The sequence below is a fragment of the Coturnix japonica genome, chromosome 2 (genome assembly GCF_054131305.1).
Source record: "Coturnix japonica strain WE chromosome 2, WE-NBRP24, whole genome shotgun sequence".
Classification (NCBI taxonomy): domain Eukaryota; kingdom Metazoa; phylum Chordata; class Aves; order Galliformes; family Phasianidae; genus Coturnix; species Coturnix japonica.
The window spans coordinates 106,695,726-106,723,340 of NC_140664.1; the positions used below are offsets into that span (position 1 = coordinate 106,695,726).

Consider the following 27,615-nt stretch of genomic DNA (forward strand, 5'->3'; position numbering starts at 1 on the left):
GCGGAGCCGAGCGGTGGCGGGCGGCGGCAACGGGCGCCGAGTGTGGGCCCGACCCCAGGGGCTGAGGAGCCCGGCAAAGGGGCGGCAGAGCCGCTTCACCGGCGGAGCCCACGCGCCTCCTTTGCCCCTCGTAGGGCCACGGTTTGTTTGACTTCAGCGGTGCTTTTCCACGCTTTGCACTTTGCGGCTGCTTTTCAACGGGTTTGTAGGTGATTTCCAAGTCAGTCTATACATATCTGTCAGTTTATTTTAAGCGTAAAACTCAAAGATCCTCTGCTCCGTTCCCTGCATGGTCCAGGAACGTCTCGTTTTGGTCCCGGACCGAGTGTTGACAGCGGGTCATCCTATGTCTATTGCCTTTTAATTGAAAGCAACAATTAAGCAAGTGATCCCACAGCAGTAACTGCGCTGAGCGCTCAGGAGTCCCGAGGAAGTTACGCTCTGTCGCACGTATGTAAAATCGCGGTCGAGCCGTGAGAAACCGCAAATGGCACTAACACAGCGGGGCACCACGGCTTAAAAGGTCGGGATTGAGGCTGGGCTCTGGTGTGCGATCCGCAGCTCTTTGATGTGTCAACCTCGGGCTGCAATACTGAGAGGGAGGGGGATCCCGGTGCGTGTAAAACGTGCACTTGTAAAAAAGAAAAAGCAGCTCCCGATTTCTGCACCTGCCTCGTTCCGTTCCCTGCCCGGCGTTAAAGCTGCCCCGGAGCCTGGCAGCTGTGACAGCGACCCGTAAGATGGCTGCTGCCATCCCCGCTGCTTTAAGACGGACTGTTAAGGTGGAGAAGCCGCTACGCTCGGAGGCGAAGGGAAACGCAGCCCCTGGCTGAGCAGATGATTAACGGGAATAAAAAGAATGAACCGAGTCGCTTCTGTTAAATCTGAGAATTCTTTGTTGTTACTGGAAGTGGTCGGATCGCTTTTAAAGAATGACAAACAGCCGCTGTATTGTAACAACCACCGAAGAACGGTTTCCTCAGCCTCTCCGCTCGCGTTCTTTTATGTCGGCGACGTTTCCACTTCCCCCTACCCCCCGACTTGAAAATGAAACTATTACCGCGCAGTTTCACTTTCAGCTTTACCCCGCTCCGCTTTAGTGACGACCGAGCAGATCCTCCGAAACAATAATTGGCTCCGAGCGGCCGGGGGGGGCCGCTGAGCGACACGGGCTGCTGGGCTTGACGGGAGCTGCTGGAGCCGTTCCACGGTTAATAGCATTTATGTAACCCACTATCATTTGCACACCCTTGTACAAATGAATTCCCCGTTTCAATTCTCAACATGCGTTTACTATTTTTGTGATGGGAGATTCCACCAACACATGTTAGGCCCTTTAGATCTGCAGCTGCACAGGCAAGTGTTTGCAGGATCGTTCCACAGGTGAATGAACTTATCCTTCTCACTCTTTTCAAGGTTCTTAAAAGCCCAGTAAGTTTTTACTTCCACTGAAACAAAACATTTCACAGTGTGTTTATGAGGGTCTATTGCAAAACCGCATTGCACAGCTGCATGATGATTAGTATAAAGGCAAAACTCAATATTCCTACAGTTCCTCCTTGAAGCCTCAAGTGCACGTCTGCCTTACACCATAACTCTGCTTTTTACCTTCTGCTCGCCAGATAACCAGTGCACTAAGTCTACCAGAACAGTAAGTCTACCAGACTGTGGCTACGGATACAGTTACTATAGTAACATTTATAAACACCAATGTCACTACAAATGCAGCGTTGCCCGCTATCATGATGAAGCAACATAAAAGAAAACACACTTAAACTGAAGATAGGTAAGTCCTCTTTATACATATGTATACACAGAGAGAGAGAGACATAAAGAACTGTGACATCTATTAAATCATTGTTTCCATCTAACTTGTGCTATTATGTTTTTTAAAACAAAACAAGCCCTAAGGATTTGCCTTAAACTGCTCCAGGGCCAGTTAAAATTTCAGCAAGAATGGCCAAAGGTATGAAGAAAAGACAATTTGCTGGCTAGAAACATAGGGTAGAGCATGGGCTGAGCTGCCTTGTAGTAGCTTCAGGAATAACAAGTCACACTACACTGGAAAAGCAGAAGAAATTGTGCTTTGACGTATGACAGTATACACGCTATTCTAAGTTTCATATATTTGAGTTTTTCTGTTGACAGAATTCACAAGCAAGTGCGTCTTTATTTCCCATTTAAAACATACACGTAGCTCAATCTGAGCACCACAGAATGGCTGCAGTGCTTATTTTCAATCAGTAAGTATGTAATACGAAGATATTAACTTAGAATCAAACTCAAAGCATTGTCTTAAAAATCCTTGCTACATCTTTCAGTTTCCATCCTTTGGGGCATTTCAGTGGGCTTGCTCAAGAGAAGCCAAGCTTGGAAGTAGCTCCCAGCAAGGAGCAGTAGCAGCCAGGTGAGCCCAGCTGCCTCCTACTCAGCTTATGAGCTCAGGTGGGCAGCCCTGTGACTCTTGAAGATCTGATCATCTGCTCCACAGACAGCCAGGAGCTGGGCACTGTCCACACCAGATCCCACACTCTTCAGGTTCATTTCAGCCTGCTGTTGCCCCAGGGAAGCTCTGCTCACAGCTGAGGCTCCCATCCCTCATCACATCCACAGTATGCCTGGACTCACTGTGAACACCAGGCAAGCTTATATGCAGAAGTGCACACACTATTCTAGCAAAGGAGATGACTGTATTCCTAATGCCAGAACAGGAAAAATAATAACAATAATAATGAAGCTTAGGGTGTGCCTGATACCTGCTCATCTGGAGCTTTTGGGGCCTACCTAGGCCACGTAAATGACTCAACTAATAATAGCCTGATATATAGCAATCCGAGGAGCCTCCCTGCCCAGGGCCCAGCTCCATGAGCCCTGTGCCCACCCCAGCTCCCAGCCCAGGCAGAGCCCTGTGCCCAACCCACGCCTCTCTCCCTCCCTCCCTTCTTGCTCATAATGGGACTCCTCCTGCTGTCCCACCTATTTTATTCATGAATTCAATGCATATGGAGAAAGGGGAAATCTTCCCCTTCCAGTGAATTGCTCAGAGTATATAAACCAATTGTGTTCTTTCATTAGCACATTCTTAGTGCACGAAGCAGCCTCCTCTTGGCCAGCAGGCATTCTGGGCTGCTATCGATATTTTATGAGTCACTGGAAGTAGCAACAGCACAACAGTTTCGTTCATTATAATGTCTCCAGCAGCTTGTCAACTTCCCATGGTGCTTACTTGCAACTTTAATAATGCCGATTACAAAACTTACCAGTAGGCCTTTGTTAAAGAGAACATCACACCCCAATTACTCAATTTTCTTAATTTTTTTTTTTTTTTTTTTTCAAGGAAAAGAAATAGAGAAAAAGAATGGAGAATATGTCAGTGCAACAACCGTGGCTGTTTGTGTTGCTAAAACTTCTTGACAGAGCTGAAGCACTTTGCTGTTTTTATTCACTTCTTACCCAAGTGTACTCTTTGGGGCCACAGCCAGTTTTGAAAGGCACAAATCAGGGCGAAGTTGGCAGCTTCACTTAACACAGTCTTTGTCCACACTGTACAGCACCACATTGTGTTGTTATGAGGTGGCAAACTCTACCTTGCTTCATGCAGGCACGGGATGCATCATCTATTTCTCCTTCACCTCCTCTTCCTTCTGCCTCCGTATTCTTTTTTTTGTTTACTCCGTCCTCTTAACATCCTTTTCTCTGCTACTCTGCTTCTCTCCTGTGAGACAGAGAGCTCTGCAGTTTTCTGGGGCTCTTTTCCCAACCACCCCCCACCAGGAGCAGGCCCACTGGCAGTGGTGGTATCATCCATCCCTGATATCTTGACACAGCCCCAACTCTGTCATCATGTGGATTCACTCCTCCAAGCTGAACCCTTAAGGTCACACCAGTCCAAACAGAGAAGCCACAAAGAGAAAAACCCTTTTATATCCATAAGATGATTGTTACAGTAGGCCTCTGGTGGGTAACAGACTGGCACCTCTGCCCCACCACAACAAGTCCAGCTACCACCATCAGGTGCAGGATTCCTGTGGTAGAGGAAGTTTATTTAACTCCCACTTCAAAGACTTGTCTCTTGGTGAAGAGCTGCCTTTATCTGGGAGGACAGAGTCACAAAAGGCAGTTCTAAAAGAACCTAATGCAGGAAGCAGTATCATGTCAGCTTGAAACAAGTGGGGCTGGAATCCCACGGTTCCAGTTTTGGACAACATGAAGAGGTAAGGAGGCCAATTTACCTTAATTTATTCCATAATTACTTTAATTATTAATCACTTCCTTCTTTCTTGCCTATTATCAGGGCCAGTGCAGGGAGTGCTCCCAAGCCCCAGTACAGCATGTGACTCACTGGGTTCACCTCCATCACTTCCCACCTTTCACAACAGGGCTGCCGTGGAGCTATGCTGTTGCTGCTGGAGACACAGTAAGTCAGATGCTATGCTGACTTAGGCTGACACACCTAGGAGAAGATGCATGGTTCTTCCTGCAGAAGGTTTTGGAGGCCCAGCCCTCTTAAACCTTGAGGAAGATATAGGACACAGCTGCTTTGTCTTCTCAGATAAAGGGTTTTTAAGAGGATGTATATGCATTCAATAAAGCTACAAAAGTGTTTTCCTGCTAGATATACACTTGTGGCTGCTCTGGCTAAAGACCACATGAAAAAGAGCCCAAGTAAACGTGTGGTCTGCTGGCAGCACCTGCTAGGACAGGGTGTGGTTTGCAAAGAACCATAGGACTGTGCCACAGACAAAACTACAGCTGCAGCAGCTGCTCACACTGGCTCCTCACAGTCCCAATGATGCCAAGAGTCCCTGTCACAGTTTCAGTATGCAGGTTTGAGGAATTCACCTGTTCAAGGAAGACTGGCTGCAGAGCCTCCTGTTTATACACATTAGATGGTAAAATCATGATTACAAGCTCAGTGAAACAACAATCTCCATACAAATCTTCTTTGCCTCCTCCTGTCACCCTCAGGCCTGCAGGCACCTTCCTGGCACAGCTCTCAGCATCCATGAGTTTTCTAAGGCCACTGACACATAGCTAGTTGTAACAGTAATACAGAGTTCACGAAGGAAGGAGTTTTCAGCTAGATACTAAGTTAATTGCTGACTGTGACAAAGGTAGGACAGGAAGAAGCATGCTCTGGGTGGAGACATGAATGACATGTCAGAAGGAGATGAAGACACATGGGACTCTTCTGGAGGCAAATCAGATCCTGGATCATTAAATCTCCATGAGCAACACCTTAACTACTTAAAAAAAGAAACAAAATAACAAACACCACTTTTCAGGGCAAAACTGAAGGAAAAAAAAGTAGTTTCCTTGCTGTGTGATCAGCAAGCATCTAGAAGTGCCAGAGCTACAGGGTGCTGCCAGAAATAGGGTTACTGAGATAATGGTGCTCTGTCACACAAGCTCATGGCCACAGCTGTGTGCTCTGCCTCTGTTTGGCCTCTTCCCTTGCATATGGCAGTGGATGGGCAAGCAGAGCAGCAGGACAGCTTACCTTTGTTGGAACCAGACTGAGAGCTGACCAAGACATTCTTAGCTGGAACACAATGAGTAGAGAAAATATTTACCCTTGAAAACAAGTGATCTCAAAAAGTGCTTTCCTGTCTATTCTATTTTTTTTTTAATTTTTTTATTTTTTTCCTTCTCTGCACTTCTATTTTTAGCTCAGAACATTAAACACGCCAGGTTAGGGCCCCCTAAATAGGCAGAGGGAAACTGCAGCGAGCTAGAAAACTGTTTTCTCTTTCCCTCTCTGAGGCTACTAGAGCATAAGCTTCCTATATTGCAATGGCAATATCTCACTGCTATCCTTTAAACCTACAGCAATATATTTGCAAGTCTGTTTCTGGTGAGGGAAAAGCAAGGAGAGAAGACAATATAAACAAGTCATTTTCCTTCACAAAAGATCAAAGTGAATTTTTCCCTTTTTTTTATTGCTACCAAGTTTACAGACTGTAATATATATATATATAGCATGCACAATCAATATACGTATATAAAAATCTGACAAGGTGGCTGATCTTTTAATAATTTGAGCCAAATTGCAACTGAAGAATTGCAGCACATCTTGTTATTCTACATGAATTATTACACATATTATCCTGATTATTTCATGCTATAATCAGCCAGGACTGTTCTGGCTCTCTGAAATAGCCATTTGTTAGCACTCACACCCACTTCCAGCTTTATAAACAGTGAGTGTTCAGAACTAAGTTTTCCTGAAGCCAAACTAACATTTTGTTGAAAATTTTCAACTTCTTGTCTGTAATCCTACAAGCTTTTACATGTGAACTCACATTACACGCGGTATATTTAATAGGCTGACAGAAAGCAGCTTACCCTTCTTTCTGTATATATTAGCCCTAACCTTCCTTGGACAGGAATGCATCACTACCAGAACAGCAGTGACAAGGCTTGTACAATTTCCCAGGCTCAAATTCAGATTATGCAGAACAAAAGAGAGAGATCTGTTCAAGATTGCCTTCTGCTGGTATTCTGAACGTGTACCTCCTTATATTTTGCCCACTGAAGCAGTGTAGCATTTCTGAAGCACCCTGATGCTCTACTCCAATAGAGGGGTGAACTTACCATAAACTGGTCCCACAGTAGATTGAGAGCAGTAGCCACATGCAGGCTCACATCCGTAAGTACAACACATACAATGGTGTGAAAAGGGTTTAAGTAGCTCTGCTAATACCTTAGCATTTATCACTCCCTATAGAATAAATTTTCCTTTGTTAAATTTTATGATTGATCTGCCTCAGCTGCACATAGGCACTTCAATTCATTAAGATTCTTACAACTCAGAGGAGATGAACAAAAGGAATGACAGAAAAAAAACATTCTTCCCTGCTAAAGTTCTAGAAGAGGTAACAGTTGCCAAATAACTACTTAAAGTGCGGCTGTATTAAGTTTAAATAGGGAGCTCTGGAAAACTTGAAATAGGATGACGCTGCCAAACATCAGTTAGGCTGAAGAAGAGGGTATGCAGCACAGGAAGCTGACAAGACACTAGAGACAGTTTCCCAGAGATCTAAAGGCCCAAACACTGCTTGGTAATATTTTGCTTTTCCCTATTACTTCTTAATTCAGAAATTGACACTTTCAAAGTGCATTCTACACTATGAGAACATTAACATTGCTAAGTCTGGCTCTTGTGAGAAAAAACCCCAATAGAATATAAACCATGTAAATGTAATATATCTTGTGTGTCTATATACAATCTTATGTTTTTCCAGTTACTCCTAAAGCACATTTGATTAAAGAGAGATATCAGTGCTACTGGTCCACACAAAATTGGCAGGTATTTTTTCATCTCTCAATTTTTAATATGCTCCTACTCCACTATCATGTCTGCAAAGTGACGATTAGGTACAGAAAACTTGACGAGAAACTACATCATACCTGCAGCATCAGAGTGAAGGTGCAGAGCTATGCATCAAGTCACAATGAGGAAACAAATGTGACAGAGACCATAGCAGGTGTAAGATAACAAACTGCATAATGCACTATTTCCATATTTATTTTTTTTTTCAGTTCTTGAACTAGCTGTGTGACTAAGTTTTAACAGTTTTTACACCTTTTACATAATTTCTTATACAAACACAGGTCACCTATTACACAGTGATGTCGTACTTATTGAATACTGAAGTGAAAATTCACAGCACATTAAACTCCTTTATAGAATGACGTGGGAGGAAAAATCACAGGACAAAGCAAGACCACCCTATGATGAAAGCTGCAGAGATGAGGAAGATCATCTGGAGAAGATCATGATGGCGCCTGAGAATGCAGATTCCATAGGCATTCCAATTCTCTGCTCAGTGTGTCAACAACCAATATATCCACGCTGTTTTTATAACCACAAAAAAACCCACAAAGCCCTAACTTTGTTGGGCTATGATAGCTCGCAAATGATGGTGGATAATGAAACCCTTTTAGCTCAGAGACAGGCGCTAATTTCAAAGGTGGCCAAGCTTCCTACTAATTCTGAAAGACATCGGCAGAAAATCAATGAATCATTTGAATTTCTTATGGATAGTCATGCTTCTACATCATATTGCCATCCTGACAATACAAACAGTGTTAACACTCTCAAGAAAGTACAAAACTCTTCAATAAAAGCATTATCAATTTGCCAAGATAAAAATTCCACGTGGCAGAGAGACATGGAAGATAGATTTTTTGTAGTGGACAACTATGGAAGTAGGTCAGATACCTGCTTTCTCGGACTAATTGATGGACACCATGGCATGACAGCTGCAGAAACAGTCGCAGCAGAGCTTCCACTTTTATTTCTTGACCAGCTTGCTCAAACAGATCCCTCATACAGAATGACCGAGGAGGAACAGCAAATTCTAGACTCTTTTGCCACAGTAATAACAGAAGACTACAGGGAAAAAGAGAAGATTTTCTCTGACAGGCAGGATAACAAGACCGATAAGACAAATAGTTATGAATGGATTCACAAAGCATATGCCAAGGCCTTCTGGAGAATGGACAGACTTTTACAGCTAGGAAGGAATGAGGTTTCTAGAGTTCGATGGAGTGGCTGTTCGGCTGTAACGTGTCTGATGGAAAGACTTCCCACTGAAAATACGGATGACACCGAAGAAAGAAAAAACTTAGAAAGCAGCATGCAAAGTTCATTAACTAGCACAACTGAGGATGCTGCTGGGCTCCTGCACATTGCTAACATAGGTACGTATGATTCACACTGGATTTTTTTCCTCTCTACCCAGTAAGAAAAATAAGTTAATTTACAAGTTTTCTGGCAGTAAATATTTGGAGATAAAAAGCCGTTGTTGCTTTAACTTGTCAATGTGAAGGAAACTGTAATTGACAACAGCATCAAGGAATAATATCAGGCTTATTGGATGAGAACCCTCGATATGGTTCTTGAACTAAGGCAGTCAGATTACTAACATGAGACATACAGCTGGACAGCATTCTGCTCATATGCAAGTGACCTGTGTAAAAGTAGTAACTATTCATTTAAAATCAAGAGGAAGCTTAAGTTATCAATCATTTTAGAACACAAACATAACATTCTAGATCTGATAAATCCCTAGTGTCAAAGAAACACATTTATTTTCTTCTCTTAGCCATTTTTGTTTCACTGAGTGCCATTTCATATGCCACTGGGAAATACGAACCATAGGGATTACCTGATTAAAACATAAACAGAAATCAGTGATCTACTGTTGTCAAACCTATTCAGTCCCTCTTCCATTCAGAGGTCACCTTTTTATTATGTAGAAAATTAATAATTACAATAAGAAATATTGTTATATTCCTAATGCCTCTCCTCCCTGCCTTGCTGCAGGCAGCACACTAAAGTTTATGCAGTCCTTTACAATACTAGTCACTACATCTACCGACATGGAGACTCTTGTTATCAGCTAAGTTCTTGTATACACATGACAGAAGATGCTTTGCCACAGAAAAAATACACAAGCAAATATTCTTTCTTTTTTAAAGAAAGCTGCTTGATGAATAGTTTCAAATGAAGTGCTGTCTACAGTCTCAAGTATATTCCAGTCTCTGCTTGATTTAGACCCCCAGCACTAATACTCTCATCTCGTTCTCAAGGATCATTATCAGGAAGCACATTAACAGTAATTTTCTATCAACAGGGGTACTTTCTCCTCCTCGATAAGTATTTTCAGAAAGTTTCTATGACTTCTTCATATTTCTTCCTCTCAAATTTGATCGCAATTAATCAAGGTCAGAAATAAGAAGGAAAGGGATGGTCTTCTAAGATACTTCATTTCTTTAAGAGGCAGAAATATTAAATACCACATTGGTATCCAATTCACACAAGATTAAAAAGTGATTATAGTAATAATATGCAATTCCTTGCGGATCTGAGGATTTTAAGCCAACCTGAACACGTAATGACACTGGAAGACGTTACTGTGCTCTACCCAACTTTCCTGACTATTCTCCCAACACTTGTAACTACATCCATGCTTTATCTTCAACAAAGCATTTTTCCAGCCACCACTTAACTATAACTGGTATCAAAACTGTTAGTTTAGCACCAGGTCACGTTATTCTTGAAAGAGATACAGTCACACGTACAATGGTATATAGAAGCAATACACATAAAGGTCAATGTTTTCAGATTCAATAACCACAACTGTTTTCACTGTATTCGTGCTTTCATGCCCTCCTCTAGTCAGAAAATGCAAAATGCAAAAGAACGCACCATGGCCAACTTAGTATCTGGAAAGTTACAATCCCACTCAATTTGTTTTTAGCACATCACTTTTTGTCCTTATGTCAAAAGATCAGACAAAGACTCTCCTCAACAAAAAAATTCCTCCTCTCAGTGTAACCACAGGTGATCTCAAACACTGCACACCCCGTTTCAGAGATGCTTTCCTTTATACCCTGCATTCAAATCTGACAAGGCTGATCACCTGGAGTGTTGCGATTTTTAATACTTTTTCCACTCTCATCCTCTGGATTTTAATACATTTAAATGAAAGAAAGCAACTATTTCTACTAAAGGAAAGAAAGAAGCCTAGTGACTGCAAAAAATCCTGCTCCCTTGAGTTCCTTACCCAAAGAATAGACTTAGGGCATCATGCTACTGAACTGTAAATCCAAAATAATGTCCAAATTATTTTTCAGTTACTTGATATTTTAGAGTGCTTTAAAAAGTTTGAACTTGCTTTCTGATGGGTTAATTCAGCCACAATGTTTTGAGAGCACGCTCTCTCCTAGGAAAGTACATGAGAAGTAGAGTACTTGACGCCATCCTTATGTACTCAAGTAGGAGCTTCAACTGCAACATTTCTATCAGACTGAATATTAGGTCAATTTGAAATGTCAGTTTCCTCACAAAAGTTTAGCTGCAGTCAGAAAAAAAACAAGATTCTGGAACAGACTTCTGAGTAATGGGAGGGGGAAAAAAATCCACAAAATGTTACTGTAAAATGGAGCTGGATTAATTTGCAGTCATATCGCTGCCTGCAATAGAAAAACTGAACTATGATTTATTTTTTTTTTATTTTTTTATTTTTTTCCTTCCTAATCGCTGATATTACTGCAGTGTAAGAAGAAAAATCAGTTTGTTATAGTTCAAAATATTTATTTTACTTTTAGGTAACACACATGCAGTTTTATGTAAAAATGGCAAGAGTTATCGCCTCTCAGAGGAGCACAGCACTTCTAATGTAAGGGAGAAAAAACGCATACTTCAGAATGGTGGAAACATCAGCACTAATGAACCAGATGGATTAGTAGAGGGTCACCTTGGAACCACAAGAGGTCTTGGATATCATGGAGATCCCGTACTAAAAAGATCTGTTATACCCGTACCTCATAGCATCTCTGTCCCAATAGATGATTCTTGTCAATTTCTTATTTTGGCTTCTAACGGGCTTTGGGAGGTTTTGGATTACAATGAAGTATGTGCATTAACACTAACAACATTCACTCAGTATCTGAGAATGCATGAAGGTATTCAACAAAATGAGGCTTCTCTGTATAACTGCCAGCATTTGCTACCTCACTCTCAGGAAGCATTAAGTGACCCAAAGACTATGAATTATCAGCAAGTTGAAACAGAGATGCTGGACTCCAGCATGGAGATTTTTCTCCCTGACTCAAAAGGTGGCCTTACACATGGACAGCCAAAATGTTCTAGGATGAGCTATTTGCAGAGTGAAAATGGAGTTGCTCTTAAGGAAACTGATGACCACAAAGATCAAGCTGATTCAGAACCGACACTTTTCAGTAACGATGAGATAGGTCTGGAGAAAAGGGGGATAAAACAATCTGTTTCTAGCACACAAGTCAGCTCCGAAGAACTGGAACAGTCAGAGGACACAAAAACATATCTGTCCAGTTGTGAATCACAAATTGCAGGAAAAGGTGGGGTCGCTTCCAAGGCACTCTATGACAATGCAGCAAGCTACATCAGTGAACAATTGGTAAAGGCTGCATTAGATGCAGGTTCAAGAGATAACATTACTATTTTGATTGTACTTCTAAATGGATGTGATAAGTTACCCAACTAACTCAACATTTAGAAGGTATCATGTGACAAATGGAGTTCCACAGAACACACAGCACAAGCTTATATTTAGCCAGGTCATGAAGTTACTTGCAGTCACCTTAAGTGCTGACCCATATAGCAAATCTGACAGGTACGCTCAAACTGTTCAAACGAAATAAACACTTCTGAAAGACACAATAAGAAACAGTAACCACAAACTTTTTTTTTTTTTAACCACTTTATTCAAACCTGAGCACCTCAATATAAAACTAAACACTGGTGAACTGTCATTTGCCTTGCTAAACCCAGATTACTGCAAATTAAAAATCTGCACGAGTAAGTTTCTGCTATCAGTTCAACATTTAAATAGACTAATTCATCTCTTCTGACACACTCGGTAGATTTCATATAATGAAAATAACTAAGAATTAGTGCAATATACTGGACAGGTCAAAATAAAATGTACTTTGGAAAACAAAGTTGCAAAGTTCATTATTGACAGACAGCAGTACTTATGTTACAGATACAGGAGCATCATTTATTACTGTTCTAGCCATAAAGGAAGAACTTAAAACCCCCTTTGATTAGAGAGGAAAAATGTTAGCTTTAAGTAACTGTACATTCTGTATACCTTTAAGCAACTCTTAAATATTACAGAAAGTATTAAACAAATGTAGACTACAATGCAGAGTACCTATTTACAGTACATTAATATCCAAATTTAAAATCAAGTTGAATGTCCGTAATAGTTAGTGCGCTATTTTTTTTTTTTTCCTCAGGGGAAAAACAAACTGTAATGGCCAGCAATGATCAAAAAACAAGAAAAAAGTCACAGACACCAAGTTTGTTGTGGTTTTACTTGAAGAGCTCTTACAGTTTGTAAAGGAAAAATATCCTATATTGTAAAGATGAATTGACTGGTTTGTACCTCCTGAACAGATTAGAAATGAAGTTAAACTTGATTTCTCCTATTCTCTTTAAGTAACTAATTGGGTTGATATAATTTACATACAGTGTACCAACTAAAAATCCACTTTCCTGCAAGCATAGAGTTCTTAAAATTGTTAATGCAAGTAGTATTTGGGATTAAGTTATTAAACTATGGAATGTATAACTAAACAGTAGATACCTGCAGAAACAAGTGGTTGCATCAATACTGTGAAAGAGTTTGATTTTTAGACCCTGTTTCTAAAACTCTTTTAAAGCACAACTGAGAATTATGAAAAGTTCAGATTCTATTCACTGTAGGAGTAATCAGTATTGAAGCAACAGGAACTGGCCAATTAGGTCCACGGAAAGTAGATCTCCTATATCCCTAATAGAAAGCCATTTTTAAAACCTTTCAACTGCAGGAAGTTTATTCCGCTTCCATCACTCCTCTATGCTGAAACATTACAGACAGCGGTGGATACATGCACGTTAAAATTTTAGGTCAAAAGGAAATTCTGTATCATAAACTTGACTATTATTGTAAGTCTCTTCGCTGTTTGGAAGTTGTACTGGGCCAGGTTAAGCACTCCAATTCCATGGTTATTAACAGTTAGGAAGCAGAAGAATATTCAGAACAGTTTAAAGCAATTGATGTTTTAGTTACTACAACATTGACTCTTGGGTGGTTGTGTGGGTTCAGTAAGGTCTACTCCTCTCCCTCTGGCAGAGTTGGCTCCTGTACTCTGTGGTTCATTCTTTGGCAATTTTTTTGCTATAAAATGAACAACAACAAAAAAGAAGTTAAATTCTGTAGTGAGATTAAATCATCTGAGTACACAAACAGTCAGCACTTTGTTACTCTATAAACATATCAATGTAATCATTTTAAAGTCTAATTCAATTCAGTGTGGTGGTAATAGAAGTTAAGACACTTCTTAATGATTAACTATCACATCTAAGATTCAAGAGCAAAATGCATTAGTATCTTGAGCAGTAAAAAGTAACTGCCTGGGCATGCTGTGCTGTGTTGCAAAGTGACAGCTCTTGCAGGAATTCATCTACACAGAATAGTCTAAGATAAGAATGTTGAGGGTAAAAGATACTGAAAGAATGAAAGAGGACAGAACAGACAGAAATGGGTCAATCTACTGCCCAGATAACTATGCAGTGTAAACGCTGCAAAATAACTTAAGAAATGGTCCTCAGCCCAAGACCAAACCCCTCCTTTTCTTTCCCTCCACTCCTCAAAGATGCATCTTATGCCCAGTTCTCATAAATCAATTTACTGCGCTAATTTCTGTCACCCTTGTAGCTCAAGGATAACTCTCAATCAGACAAGGAAAACACAGGTGACAAGCACTGCCTTTCTCAGTAGCAACTCCTTGGAGTAATTTTCTGATAGAGAGAAAGGTAAGCTCTACTTCAGAGGACTTCCACGGGACTGTCTTGTTCATATTATCAGGACCCAAACAACACTCCTGTTCTACTTTCTGGATGTACACTTTGACTCCAGAACTATAATGTTGGCCAGCGTTTTCAAGAACTACTTATTGCTGTTACAGGAAGCAATAAGAAAATTAGCACATGAAAATAATTAACTCGGTTAACAGAACCCAAGAGTTCTCATGACACTATGCTGCAAAGACGGCATGAAGAGACACAGAGTCAGCAAACCATCTTCAAAGCACTGTTGCTTGAGATCACTGATATCGGAAATGAATATTTTTTATTTTTTATTTTTTTCAGTAACCAGAAGCCTTGAACAAGCTCTAAGGCAGTTAATTCACAAGCAGTTGTAGCTTGCATCCACTCCTTTCCATGTTCTCATTTTTGACTATTCTCACATTTTTGGAAGATCACACTTACATATGGTTCCACAGAAATGAACCCATGTTGTGCAAAAGGCTATTCTAAGCTCAGCGCTGCACAGATCTTGTTCTGATGCAATGCTAAGTTTGAATGTCACCCATTTCACCCAAAGAATAACTCACACAGACTAAGAACCTTGCAGACTAAATATCCAGGTACTAAGTACATACTTTTTGTCATGTTTATTGCGTATACTTCATTAAAAGTAGGGACAGGTAAGAATTTCTCTTTATGTAATAAATTACCAAAATCCCAACAGAGTTTCAAGACTCATTTTGCACATAACTTTTAAAGATGCAGTTTGCATCATGACATTAAAAGAAATATTTTTGAAGCTGCACAGCAGTCCCACAAAGAGGATTATAACTGAGCATTTCTGTATCGTTAAATGCAGTGCTACCTCCAGCATTTATGACAAAAATACATTTTCTACTTGGAATTCTGTAACCCCCCTAACCCGCATGATTACAGTTAATATAAGGAGAGTATTTGCTGTAAAATGTTGCTATAGCCATAATTTAATATGCATTTGCTGGAAGTCTGAACTGCATTAGGTTACCTTCTACTTAACTGGTTTGCAAAGAAAAAGGGCTCTTTAAAAAGAATTTATTTTGAAAGCAAAAGAGGTCATCATAGTGCAACACAAGAAACAGATTAATACAGATATTTGACACTATACTGTTTCCTCCTAGTAACAGTGTGACTACTCTAATTAAGGTTATTAAATAGGGCAAGTAACCCACCTAGAAGAGCCCACTTTCTTCCTCCTTTTTAATAATGAGATATGTTAAATCCATCAAGGAAAGATGACTAACAAGGCTGTTGGCAATTTCAACTTTCTTTATGTGTAGTCAACTTTAAAGAAATTCCTAAGGAGTGTCAGCTCTAAAAATCCATTAGTAAATTCACTTTTCACACAAAGTACCCTTCACTTGTACTCAGACTTTGAATTTAAACACACACATGCTCATTCTTGGCATACCCTTTGCATCTTACATTGCTGCACTTGGAATTCAAACAGTTTTTAATTATAAAACAGTATTTAGCAAATTCGCTGATTAGACTAAAATGAATACTCCTGATATCTTTAAAGCAAGTCACTGTCATCTCCTATTTTGATGTTTCCAGCTTCAATTATGATTGTATTATAAGTACAATATTATGACTTTTGTACCTACTCAAGGCAGTATGAGATCTGTTGCAAAAAGCATAATGTGAAGAGACACTAATTTATACATTTTTATTTACATTCTATATTAACGTGATAACCATAAAATATATTTTGGACTTGTTGAAGTAATGTAAAACTATGCAAAACTTTTAATGGTAAGCTATGCCATGGGAAGGTTTTCTTTTGATTTGTTTTTAAATACAGAACAGCAACTACAGCTTAATTTTACTTCAACCTGAAGTAGTATCACTGACCACAACAAAAAGGCAGTTACATGAAACTTGCTGACAGAATTTTAATTAATCTAAGCTCATTCAGCTACTACAAATTAATCCAAGCTTTAAATGCTTGACAGAAGACCTGTGCAAATATGCTTCAAATAAGTTTATCACAATATCATAGAAGAGTCTAAGGGGCCTAAGGAAACATCAGTGCCACAGAAAGAAAAAAGAAGTGAAAATCTGGAAGAGCTTGTTAGTTAGTTAGGATGCTTCTGATTACATGAATCTCAAGAAAACAATTATATTCGATTTTCTAACTCCCCCCCATCTCCCCTCATCAACTCACCAATTGCCATAAATATTTCATTTACGTTCATAGATGTTTTGGCAGACGTCTCCATGAACAACAAACTGTTATCATCTGCATAAGCTTGTGCTTCCTGAAAGAAAATACTGCATTGGTCCATTCTTAAAAAAGTCAAAGCATCACTTTATTACAAACCATACTCTTACTACTACTAAGGAAGAATTTCTATTCCATTTTCAAAAAAGGTTTGCTGAAACACTCATGACTGTGTGTTACTCGTTAGCTATAGGGAAGTTGTAACTCCATCAGGTAAAAGAAATGCAATCTTGAAATCCTTATTTGTCTTAAAGTAATATTCCAGATCAAACCTAATACAAAACTAAATAGTAAATATTAGAAGGACAACCCTACCACAAGACTTTATCTGTAATAGCAAGAATAAGCAACAGAAAGTGCCTTCAAATGCCAAAAAGCCCCATTATCACTGCTATGAAGAATTACCTTTCATCCTTACTCAATCTTTCATCCACTAAGGCAGATTGATCAGAAGTTTTAGAATAGAGGATTTTTGTCAGGATAATAAAACTAATTAGGAAAATCTAATGTCTTGTCATATGATCTCCTTTACCAGTCTGAATTTCTATCTGAAATACACATCTGAAATACTTCTGTTCCCTATTTTTGCCACCTCCTGTTAGCCAGTTCAGCTACGAATCCCTGGTATCTTCAGATTATGAAACTGTCTTTGAATCCAACAGAAATCTGCATAAAGCCAAACTATACCTATGATGAAACAAAGAAAAACTGCAGTCTAGCTCAATATTCATTTAAGTAACGTGTGCTAAAACCTATGTAACCACAACAGAAATAACACATTAATCAGTACTTAATCTCAAATGGGTTTGATAGTTGTTTGCAAAAAAGAGAAGATAACAACAAAAAAATGCTGAGTACATAACTGTAAGAAACAAAACTAATGGAAAAAAAAAAAGTGTAGATATTTAAAATTTGATTAAGTTTTTTATCTATACAGATACACAGGATCTGTCACAAACCACAAGTTTTCCACAGAATGCCTGCTTTTTCTGTGGTAGTTTTTATGTTGCAACTGACATGAAAGAATAAAATTTTTTGACAATGTTGAATTTAGGTTGAAAAGTACCTATAGCTCCTAATCTTCACAGACTGACTTCTAAAGTTATAAAAGGATTCATTACCATACACAGCAGTAACTAACACAATGACATAGATGAAAACAGAAACATAATTAATTACTAATGAATAAATGCGTATATTAATCAGTTTTCTTAAGATCAATCAGTGCTGCATGGATGAGAACATCTGTAGTGAATTTCATTTGTTTTGGAAGTCATTTTCTGATAACTAAGTTTAATCAGTGTTTTCAAGAAGATAAATGTAACCGAAGAGCACATGTGTATCAACATAAACAAAAACAATGCCATGAAAAGGAGAATTTAAAGCTGAACACTGCTTCAACAGTATACCCTAGGCAAGCTAAGTCTATCAATCAACTTTGTATCATAAGATTCTCAAAATTTCCCTCTGGACACGTCAGAGAGCTTAGGAACAAATTCAGTGCAGATCATTCTATCGCTTCCACTAACACTGTAATTACAGATAATTTTGAGTGGAAGACAGGAAGAGATCATATCATAGAACAGGAATTCAATTAGCCTTGAAGATATGCAAATAAATTAGTTATTCCTCATACTTAATTCCTTATCCAAAACAAGTCTACTGCCATATATCATTTGTACAAAAACATTTTTCAGCAGCACCTAGAATTACTCTCACTTGAGGTTTATATTTAACAGCATGACCTCCTTGACAACCACCTGGTCTATGCATGTAAGCTCCTCAGTAGGCCTATTTACCTTCTCCTCCTCCTCCTCCAAAACAACAAACTATTTCTATTAAACAGAAGTTATGTACATACCTGGAAATCCACAGCTCTTTTGTTAGCTAGATCAGTTTTGTTTCCTGCTAAAGCTATTACAATGTTAGGACTTGCTTGACGCTGAAGTTCTTTGACCCAATTTTTTGCTCTGGCAAAGGACTCCTGTTAATGATTGCAAAATGATGCAAGTTGAGTCTCTACCATCCTTTTGCACTCACCAATTATCCCAATCTCTGTTATCTATACTTCAAGCAAAATGTCAATTAAAGCAAGGCTGCTACTTTTGTCCAAAGATACACTCAGAGTTTTTTTATATGATACATTCCTACCCTAATTTTCAGATGTTCTTAGTCATGACAATGCCGAGAAAATAAATGAAGATATAAAGATTTATGAAGACGAAGTAGAGAAACAGTTGAGAGAAAATTGGAAATTTATTTTCTCCTCCAGAAGAATCAAGTTTATTCATAAACTCAACAATTTTCAACATTTCTAATTAGTGACCACCGTTACAGTTGAGGTATGCTGGGTTTTTTGGAGGTTTCGTATTTTAAGTTTCATTTTTACCAAAACCTTCTTTATATATTATTATTTTAATAATTATATATTATTATTTATATTTATTATATTAAACCTTGTTTAATACAAAGCTTGTCTGATGCCAGCTCAAACAAAATGAAATCAAACAATGTTATAGCATCAGTAGATTATGCTGCCTTTAATACCTGCCTTTTATTTTGCAACAATAACAAATGAATGCAACATCTTTCACCACTAGAAATTATTTGTCACCAGTAGCCTGGTGAGTAACAATTCAGACGAACTGATATAAATGTGGGCTTGGAAAAAACTCTGCAAAGGCATTTGCTTTCTCTAGTTTGTTTGATTACTTTTTAATATAAAGAGCACAGTAACGGGTCTCTTGGTAAGAAAAGATTCCAGGCACAAATTAATATCACACAGCCCAACATTAAGAGATGAATTGATACAGATACACATGAGACAGTTATATATAAAAATGGCAGATACGAGACCACTAAGAATCCCCATAACTCCCTCTTCCATTGTACTTACCTCATTTGTAATGTCGTATACAACTATAGCTGCTTGTGCTCCTCTGTAGTACATAGGTGCTAAACTGTGATACCGCTCTTGCCCAGCTGTATCCCATATTTCAAATTTTACCGTTGTATCATCAAGACACACAGTTTGGGTTAGAAAAGCAGCTAAAAAAAAAGACAGAAGGGCTGAAACCAGAAGTCTGCTCATATCAAATTATGTTCACAAAAGATGAATCAAGCACGATTTCCTTGACAACTGAAGCCTATTATTAAAATACAGCAGGTCTGAAGATTTTAGATTGTAACTGATTGACACAGAAGAATTCAACATGCAAACTTTCCTCACATTAAAGATACATGGAAACAAAATTCAGGAAAAACTCCCATTATTCTTTTCTAACAGTTCATTTCAGCAACCACAAGATTTCTCTCTTATCTTCTAGATGCACCTCACCTTGATGCAACAAACAGTATTTCTTCATGCTACAATCCAATAGCTCTGACATGTACAATTCTGGACTAAATCTACGTTATTTGAACAGTATATTATAGCTAAGATTTCCAGCTCCTGACATCCCACCTTGGTTAAAGATTACAGAAGTACAAATAAATTCTGAAATTTTCTTGCTCATAAAGCAGTCATATAGTTGTGTTTTTTCCCTTGCAAGTCAACTCAAGAATTGTTTCAAGGCATGATTTCCACTACCTGCAGTTTCACGGCAACTTGTATTTTCTGCCACTACAGCTTAACATGTTAATCTGCATATCTAAAACCTACATCTGTTATTACCCTGAGTTACCTTATAATTACAGAAAAACAGTAAGTAGTTAATAGCAAGACTTCAAACAGTAACTCCTAGAAAATGCTTTCCATTCAGTTTAAGGTTACATACTAGAAACACAGAAGTGTCTCTTTAAAAACCATATTTCAAAATTATGCTAAAAATCTCAACAACATGCTGAAAACAAGCCCCCTACTAGGAAGAGAAAGAAATTAGGACTCTTAACAACACAGTTCGCAGACAACAGTCAGTTTAAATCAAATGCCTTTAGTGGTACTGACCAGTAACTCACACACAGCTTGGATGCTTATCCTGTCCCACATACTGTACAGACACCGTAGCCTATGAATCTCTCCTGAACTGCTTTCTGCAGTAACCTTAACTCAGCTTATTTCAATAAAAGCAAGTCAATCTTGCTTTATACATATGACACTAAACTAATGTAGAAAAGCTGACTACTAAGCAGTCAGATGCTCCTGCATCAGAGGTACAAGCATCCACCAGAGATGAGCAAGCAGGCTGGAGAAGAAAAAGGCTTTGATGTTCCAATGTTAAATCACTAGGTCTCTGAATGCTAAATATCCAAGCACTGGTAAAATGGGCTTCCCACACCAGCTACTTAAGCAGTCCAGAAACATAATGAAGATAAAAAAGAATAATTATAACCAACCCATTCTGTGCTATACTAAGGGTTTCCTCTTCAGTCATCAGAATGTTACATTTCTCCAAGGGGGAGACGAGCTGCTAAAAAAGTGGAATTTGAAGTCTTCAAGATATTACTGTCCTCAAGAGAAGAATGTACCTACTTTTCCATAAGGGAAGGGGTTCACAGAGAAACATATTAAAACAAGCGCTTTATTCTTTGTCACCCTCTTGTTTTTGTTGAAAGGAACCATTCAATGACTACAAGAGAATGTCAGTTAATTTCTGCAAACAAGGCAACTTTCTTCTAGATTGCAAGACTATACTTAATTGATAATTAACTATGTTAATTATCTGAAAGCCTACAATCCTTTATTGCCGTACTTTGCTTTAAGTAGCTAACAAGCACCACTGCATTAGTCTGAAGTGGCAAAGGCCGGTTATCAAACACAGCACCCTCCGATGCCTGTTTTCCACTGCATTCTTTCAGAACTTCTTATTCAAGCTCACAATGCAGATAAGCCTCCCTTTGTTAAAAGGCCCTTCTGAACACAAAGAAAATTATGCCTAAAGCAAATGCAGCCTATAGTTGGACAGCTTCCTCTACAGAAAACTTACACAGAAATCCCAACACTGCTGAATTTAATATCTCTCAATTGTAAAGTATGGCATTTCCATGTTCCTAAATAGAAGAGTAAACTAATAGAGAGATTACACTGAGCCTACACATGGGCTCGAAGTTAAGTCTTTTCTAACCTTTGCATAGCTTTTATATTGTGAAACAGTTTAGGTTTTTCCTAATCCTACCTACACACAAAAAGGGAAAAGAAAAAGGATTTTAAATGAATAATAAAAATAATCATTATCAGAAGTGGAAAATATTAGTTTTATTATCATTATTATTCACTATACCCAGACTTTCTTTTGTTGACTTTTCAATACATCTTTTGGAATTCCTTCTATATCACCATAAAGCACATGAGGTGATACACAAACCTCTCACGCTAACACCTATATTAAATCTATTTCAAAAGGTACCAAGTGAAAAAATAAGCAGAACTGTTTAAGGAGAAAAAAGTTTTCTGTGTATGCTGACAGATATACAAAAAATATATACCTAACACTCAGGAACAGTGTAAAAAAGGTGATGTTTAAAATTTAGGTTGGCTTTATTTTTGTAAGCTTTGCAGATTTTTACATTTCAGCAACCATTCGTGTGTAAACGTACAAATTCTCCCAGTTCAAAAGCAACAACAGGCTGCATAAATTACACTACAACCTTTTTGAAAGATGTATAGTTCATTGTGTCAAAAACAACAGAATACTTGAATGGTATCTATATTTATCTATATAATATTCTATGCTTTATGCACATAGCACAACTCAAATACCCACATACCCGCCCATACAAACAAAATTCAACATGAAGTCCACTTCCCACAGCCATGCAGTTCAAGCATGTGTTTACTTCGTCTGCTTGACATCAAAGCGTGTCAACTACAGTTCCCTTCAAAATAAGTTACAGACCTCAGTTCAGATTCGATCCTTGCTGTCAATGGCCCACTCTGCAACTGCCTTTCTATTTTCTTTCCATTGACTGCCTTGAATAGTAAGAATAAAAACACAACATAAAAAGGAATAATTTTCTCACCTCCAATTGTACTTTCTTGAAACTCATGAAACTGTCCTTTTACAAAACGAAGCACCAAACTTGATTTACCAACTGCAGACTCTCCTAGAAGTACTAATTTGAATTGGCAAATTTTATTTCCAGCATTTGGCCCATTGGGTCTTGTTGCTCCACGATTAGCCATGCCCAAATTAGAAAGAAGTCCTTTGTTTCAAGTTCTTGAAAGCAAGTTCCAGGATTCAGAACTCGGGTGCTTCTGCTGTTAACAACCTGGCTAAGAAAAAAAACAATGTGTGGTATTAGATTTACAGGGCAAGTAAGAAAAACCTAATTCACCATTGTAGCACAGAATATCTAAGTGTACTAATATTTACAGCAGTCAACATTCCCCCAGGTAAAAAGGGTCAACTGCCACCCTCCCAGGTAAAAATCTATGATAAACAAAACAGTTATCTTCTTCAATACCGAAACCACCCATTAAAGCTTTCAATTATGACATTAAAGCCGAATTATGCTTTTTCTTGCAAGACTTCAGTCTCTTAATCATATAGTGGCTTGAGATTGAAGGGACCTTAAAGACCAACTAGCTCCACACTCTGCCATAGGCGAGAACACTTCCCACTAGATTAGGTTCCCCAAAGACCCAGCCAACCTGGCCCTAAACACCTCCTGGGATGGTGCACTCACAGCTTCTTTGGACAAGCTGTTCCACTGCCTCACTATAAAGTAAAGAGTAAAGAATTTCTGCATAATATCCAACTAAATCTCCCCCCTTTTAGTTTACAGCCATTCCCCCTTGCCGTATCACAATCAGACCATGTTAAAAAAAAAATATATATATATATATATACATACATACACACACACACACACATATATATATATAAAATCAATTTCCCTCCTGTTTATAAGCTCCCCTCAGTACTAGAAGGCTGCAATAAGGAGCCTTCTCCAGCTCCTTCAACCTTACTTCATAAGAACGGTGCTCCCAGCCCCCTGATCATCTTCACAGCCCTCCTCTGGTGTTGTTCCAACAGCTCTGCATCTTTCTTGTGCTGGAGGGCCCAGGGCTGCACTCAGTACTGGAGATACTCATGTGGGTAGAGCAGAGGGAGCCACTGCCCTCATCCTGCTGACCAACCCTCATTCATGCAACCTAGTCCCTTACTTCATAACATATCAAGATCAAGGTATAACAGCACAGTTTCAGATCTGTTATTTGATATTTTACCAATAACACGCAAGAAATAACCTAGACTTGTTTTTCTAATACTAAGCAACACTCAAAAGTCAGCAACAGTAAACAATGCAAAACAAGAAAAAAATAAAAATAAAAAGAGAACTGGGAAAAACCCAATCAATACATAGAGTTCTTTCCAAATACACTTTATTGTTTCACTTTTATCACACACATCCAATACAATTTCCACATATTAGGAAGTGCAGATCTTGATGTACAAAGCTTTAATATACCTTATAGTTAACACCTGCAGTTTTAGAAGTGAAAACCCAAAGCATGGCATATATGGGAAAATGGGCAGCCCTGACTGTCAAGAATTTCTGATTGCTTTATGCAAGCCACCAGACATCTATTAAATGGCAATAAATCAAAAATTCCAAAGCAAAAATATAAATATTGCTCTGCTAGGATATAAGAAATCTTTGCCAAGAACAGATGCTAACTGTGCTCTCCTTCGATTTATCTCTTCTTGTTGAAAACTCTTTCAAAAAAAAAAAAAAAAAAAGAAAAAGAAAAATCACAGTATTTATTCATGTGGATGAAGAAGCACTGAGTCTCTGCTGTTCTCACTTCTGAGTCAAAGACTGGTGTTTTTACACACAGATTTAATAGTAGAGATTAAACTTTCACAGGTAGGTACTGGTATAGAAAATACTTCTCCAGTTTTTCCATGCATTTTCTTTCTTCTCTCTTCCAAAACAAAATTCCAAGTGAATCTGGAGGAAGTCTACCTAACTGACTGTTACTCAAATCTTGGCAAGAAAAATGTATCCTCCTTATATCACAGAATCATAGAATGACCCGGGTTGGAAGGGACCTCAAGGATCATGTAGTTCCAACCCCCCTGCCTGGCAGGGCCACCAAACATACACCTTTACTAGATCAGGTTGCCCAGGGCCCCATCCAACCTGGTCTTGAACACCTCCAAGGACGGGGCATCCACAACCTCCCTGGGCAGCCTGTTCCAGGGCCTAACCACTCTCCTAGTGAAGAACTTCCCCCTAACATCCAACCTATATCCTTCCTTAAAAGTAATTTATTAAAAAAAATCTCTTAGCCTACAACTTTGTTCCAACAGTTGTTTTCCTACTTGAATTGTGTGCATTTGTTAAAGATATAGCTTCTCTATCGTCTCAAACAAAAAGCAAGTTAGGTTGGAGCGTAGCATCCCAATGTAGAGAATGGCTTTAATACTTCTGCAAAACACAAGCAAAGGTACTATCTTTGAGAAGTTGTTACTCTGTCTTCCTTATGGTAAATTTAGCACCTTATCAATCAAACAATAGTCTTAATCATTAGCCACCTTCCCACTTTGAAACATTAAAGCATAGCTAAGATGATTCTCTATCAGTCATCTGAGCCTTCCAACTTACTACACACCTACCTCAGAGACTAAGCCTTCATTCCTTTTCCTAACTCCCCTTTTGTAAACTCAGCACAAGTTCTGAGGAATGTTCTGTGAGAGCTCCACAGCTCTGGCAGAACCCAACCCACCACTGAAACACTCCCTTAAACCTAATTTTCACAAGTACTAAATGATAAAGAAATATAAGTATTATTTATTATTGAACATAACATTTTGAATAAGCTGAAAAATTTATTTTCTCACTGTAAACAGAACTAGCTCATGCTGCTCCTTTTCCTTTGTTAGAATAATTTAAGCTTCTTCCAGTTATAATATTTCAATATTTTATTCACCTGACTGTTCCAAGATTGTGATCTGTTGGACAGTTATGACTATCCTTAAAAATCAATGGATTTTTATCTCAGTTGCAGACATAAGTTCTCTCAAACATTAGGAAGAAAGTCTGCAATAATGTAAGAAAGTTTTATGAAGCAAAAAAACCACTGCATATTCCACCATTAGCCCCTATGATTATATATTAAAGTCCTCTCATTAAATCTGTTTTGGTTGAATACTTTAGACTACAGGAATGGATCTAGCTGATTTAAGAACACCAGGTCTTTCATCCTTAAAGCACTGAAAGGCAAATAAAAAGTGACACGCAGCTGTTGCACTAGTTTTCAGGCAAGACTTTTTTTTCCCACAAGCTCGAGAAGTTGTGGAAGAACTTGGATAAAAGTAGATCAGCGACAAACATTGAATCTCTCCCTAATTATAACACAAGAGAAAGCAGCAAGACTTGGCCAAAATACAGATAGCTCAGAATGTTAGCCATTCATTTAGTTTTTCCTTTGGAAGATGAAGGCAAGTTATTTCTGTTTCAAAATAAAACATCTGTTTGCACTGTAGCATTTTAGTGTGCTTGGGTAAACCTGAAATAATTTTAAAACCTTTAATCTTAATTCACCCCATGTTCTTCTAGACTCTGGTGCATGAAAATATAAGGGCTAAATCCAAGTGAAACCAAGTGAATTACTCTTTGGAGTAAGTGACTTCCAGGTGATGTGCAGTGTGAAAAATCAACCTGCTTAGTCTCTATGACCATCTTTTTGCTTGCTGCCTCACATACAAAGGGAGATATAGAAGAAAAACAGAAAAGACTGATTTATCCTATGCAATATCTACTTGTTTAAATTGGTCGTTTACAAACTTTAGCTTACAGACTTTAGTTATTGAGATTAGCAAATAATTTATTCACTTACAAAATATTTTTTACTACTCCCTTCAAAATTCTTTCAGGACTCAAAGCTGAAGTTGTCATTATGAGTACCAGTCACTTATAAATGCCCAACCAGAAAATTCTGAAATTTATATACCCCTCCCTCCTTCAGAAGAAAGCATTCTATACACTCAGGTATTGTGCAAAAATAACTAGCTGTCTAGATGACAGAGATCACACTACTTGCAAGGCCAACAAGTTCTGCCTGTAAACATCCTGCGAACAGCCTTCCTTCAATAGCTATATCAGTATGCCTATTAACTTATGAAACCTACCACAGTTGTACCACACTTTTTAATAAATAAAGAAAAAAAGAACTGGAAACCTGATAGAGCATATCCAGCTGATTTCAATATACATAAAGTCACAATCATTTTCCATAAGTATGTCTGTAAATCATCATCTTTTAAAAGTTACAGATTACATTGAAGCTGTCCAGTAACCTCACAAAGTGACATCATACAAACATGACAAAAGAGGAATTTACAGATCTTCTTAATCTGAAGTAGTCTGACAGTCATTACATCACATTCTTGGCCTTTCTTTTTAGATCTGCACTCAACATACTGACTCACAAGAATGCAAAGGCAGATTTCAATGCTACAGAACCCACATAGGTTCCACAACTCAGGCCACACTTGTTCTCCAGCTCCTGTCATCTGTACAATACAGGCTTTGGGAATCATAAAAAAGCACCACACAGAAGACAGGAATGTTACTTTTAGTATCTCACAAACACAACCTGCAACTTTAATTCCTTTTTGATAAATAACTTCCAAGGCAATTCTGAACACTTACTTCCAGAGCTTAGCAGCTGTCCCTACCCCCTCTTAGCTTCACTTAAAGGCACCAGGCAAAGACCCACTAAATGCACCACCTTCTAGCCTTGCCTTTACCAGGAAAGTGCTCCTGTTAATCCTACCAGGTAATTTACCAGATGCTGGGTATGGTATTACCATCCCTCTAGAAGTCAAATCTGTATTTTTCTAGGTAGTCTTTGTTAACAAGTTTTGTTAGATAAAAGAAAAGGGTCATGATTATTTTCATGGCAAATTTCTCATGTTTGAGTTCATACGCAGAATTCTATCAGTTCTTGCAATACAACAATACCATACCTATAATAAAACAATACAATACTTACAAACTCACAGCTTAATGGAATAATTCAGTCATTCAAGTGTTGAGACCAGTGTCTATTTTAAACAAC

At 38.4% G+C, this 27,615-nt stretch overlaps 2 protein-coding genes across 5 annotated transcripts in view; one reads left to right on the forward strand and one right to left on the reverse strand.

Annotated features, from left to right (window-relative positions):
- On the forward strand, positions 1-12,698 carry PP2D1 (protein phosphatase 2C like domain containing 1). Of its 3 annotated transcripts, none has more exons than XM_015853926.3 (4): positions 1-1,786; positions 4,295-4,417; positions 7,691-8,706; positions 11,119-12,592. In XM_015853926.3, the coding sequence occupies exons 2-4, from the start codon at positions 4,395-4,397 to the stop codon at positions 12,033-12,035; spliced, it is 1,956 nt and encodes a 651-aa protein (XP_015709412.2). In that variant the 5' UTR covers positions 1-1,786; positions 4,295-4,394; the 3' UTR covers positions 12,036-12,592. The 3 variants fall into 3 exon arrangements, with proteins under 3 accessions (XP_015709412.2, XP_015709416.2, XP_015709414.2); XM_015853928.3 differs by having other exon boundaries at positions 1,716-1,786; positions 7,615-8,706; XM_015853930.3 differs by lacking the exon at positions 4,295-4,417 and having other exon boundaries at positions 1,702-1,786; positions 7,615-8,706; positions 11,119-12,698.
- The window catches only part of RAB5A (RAB5A, member RAS oncogene family), a 17,260-nt gene continuing 1,877 nt past the window's right edge, over positions 12,233-27,615 (reverse strand). The window contains exons 2-6 of one of the 2 annotated variants that reach the window (XM_015853935.3): positions 22,566-22,814; positions 19,504-19,655; positions 18,469-18,591; positions 16,551-16,644; positions 12,233-13,715 (exon numbers count right to left, since the gene is read on the reverse strand). In XM_015853935.3, the coding sequence (XP_015709421.2) occupies positions 13,600-13,715; positions 16,551-16,644; positions 18,469-18,591; positions 19,504-19,655; positions 22,566-22,728 (648 nt within the window). In that variant the 5' untranslated portion in view covers positions 22,729-22,814 and the 3' untranslated portion in view covers positions 12,233-13,599. Of the gene's footprint in view, positions 13,716-16,550; positions 16,645-18,468; positions 18,592-19,503; positions 19,656-22,565; positions 22,819-27,615 lie in introns of both variants that reach the window. The other variant, XM_015853933.3, reaches the window with a different exon arrangement.

What these genes read in the sequence shown, in the direction of transcription:
- PP2D1 (XM_015853926.3), top strand. Translation starts at nt 4,395, where the DNA reads ATGCTGTTGCTGCTGGAGACACA. An exon ending in CTGTTGCTGCTGGAGACACA is followed by an intron (nt 4,418 to 7,690) that starts GTAAGTCAGATG and finishes ACTCCTTTATAG; the next exon opens with AATGACGTGGGAGGAAAAAT. An exon ending in CCTGCACATTGCTAACATAG is followed by an intron (nt 8,707 to 11,118) that starts GTACGTATGATT and finishes TTTTACTTTTAG; the next exon opens with GTAACACACATGCAGTTTTA.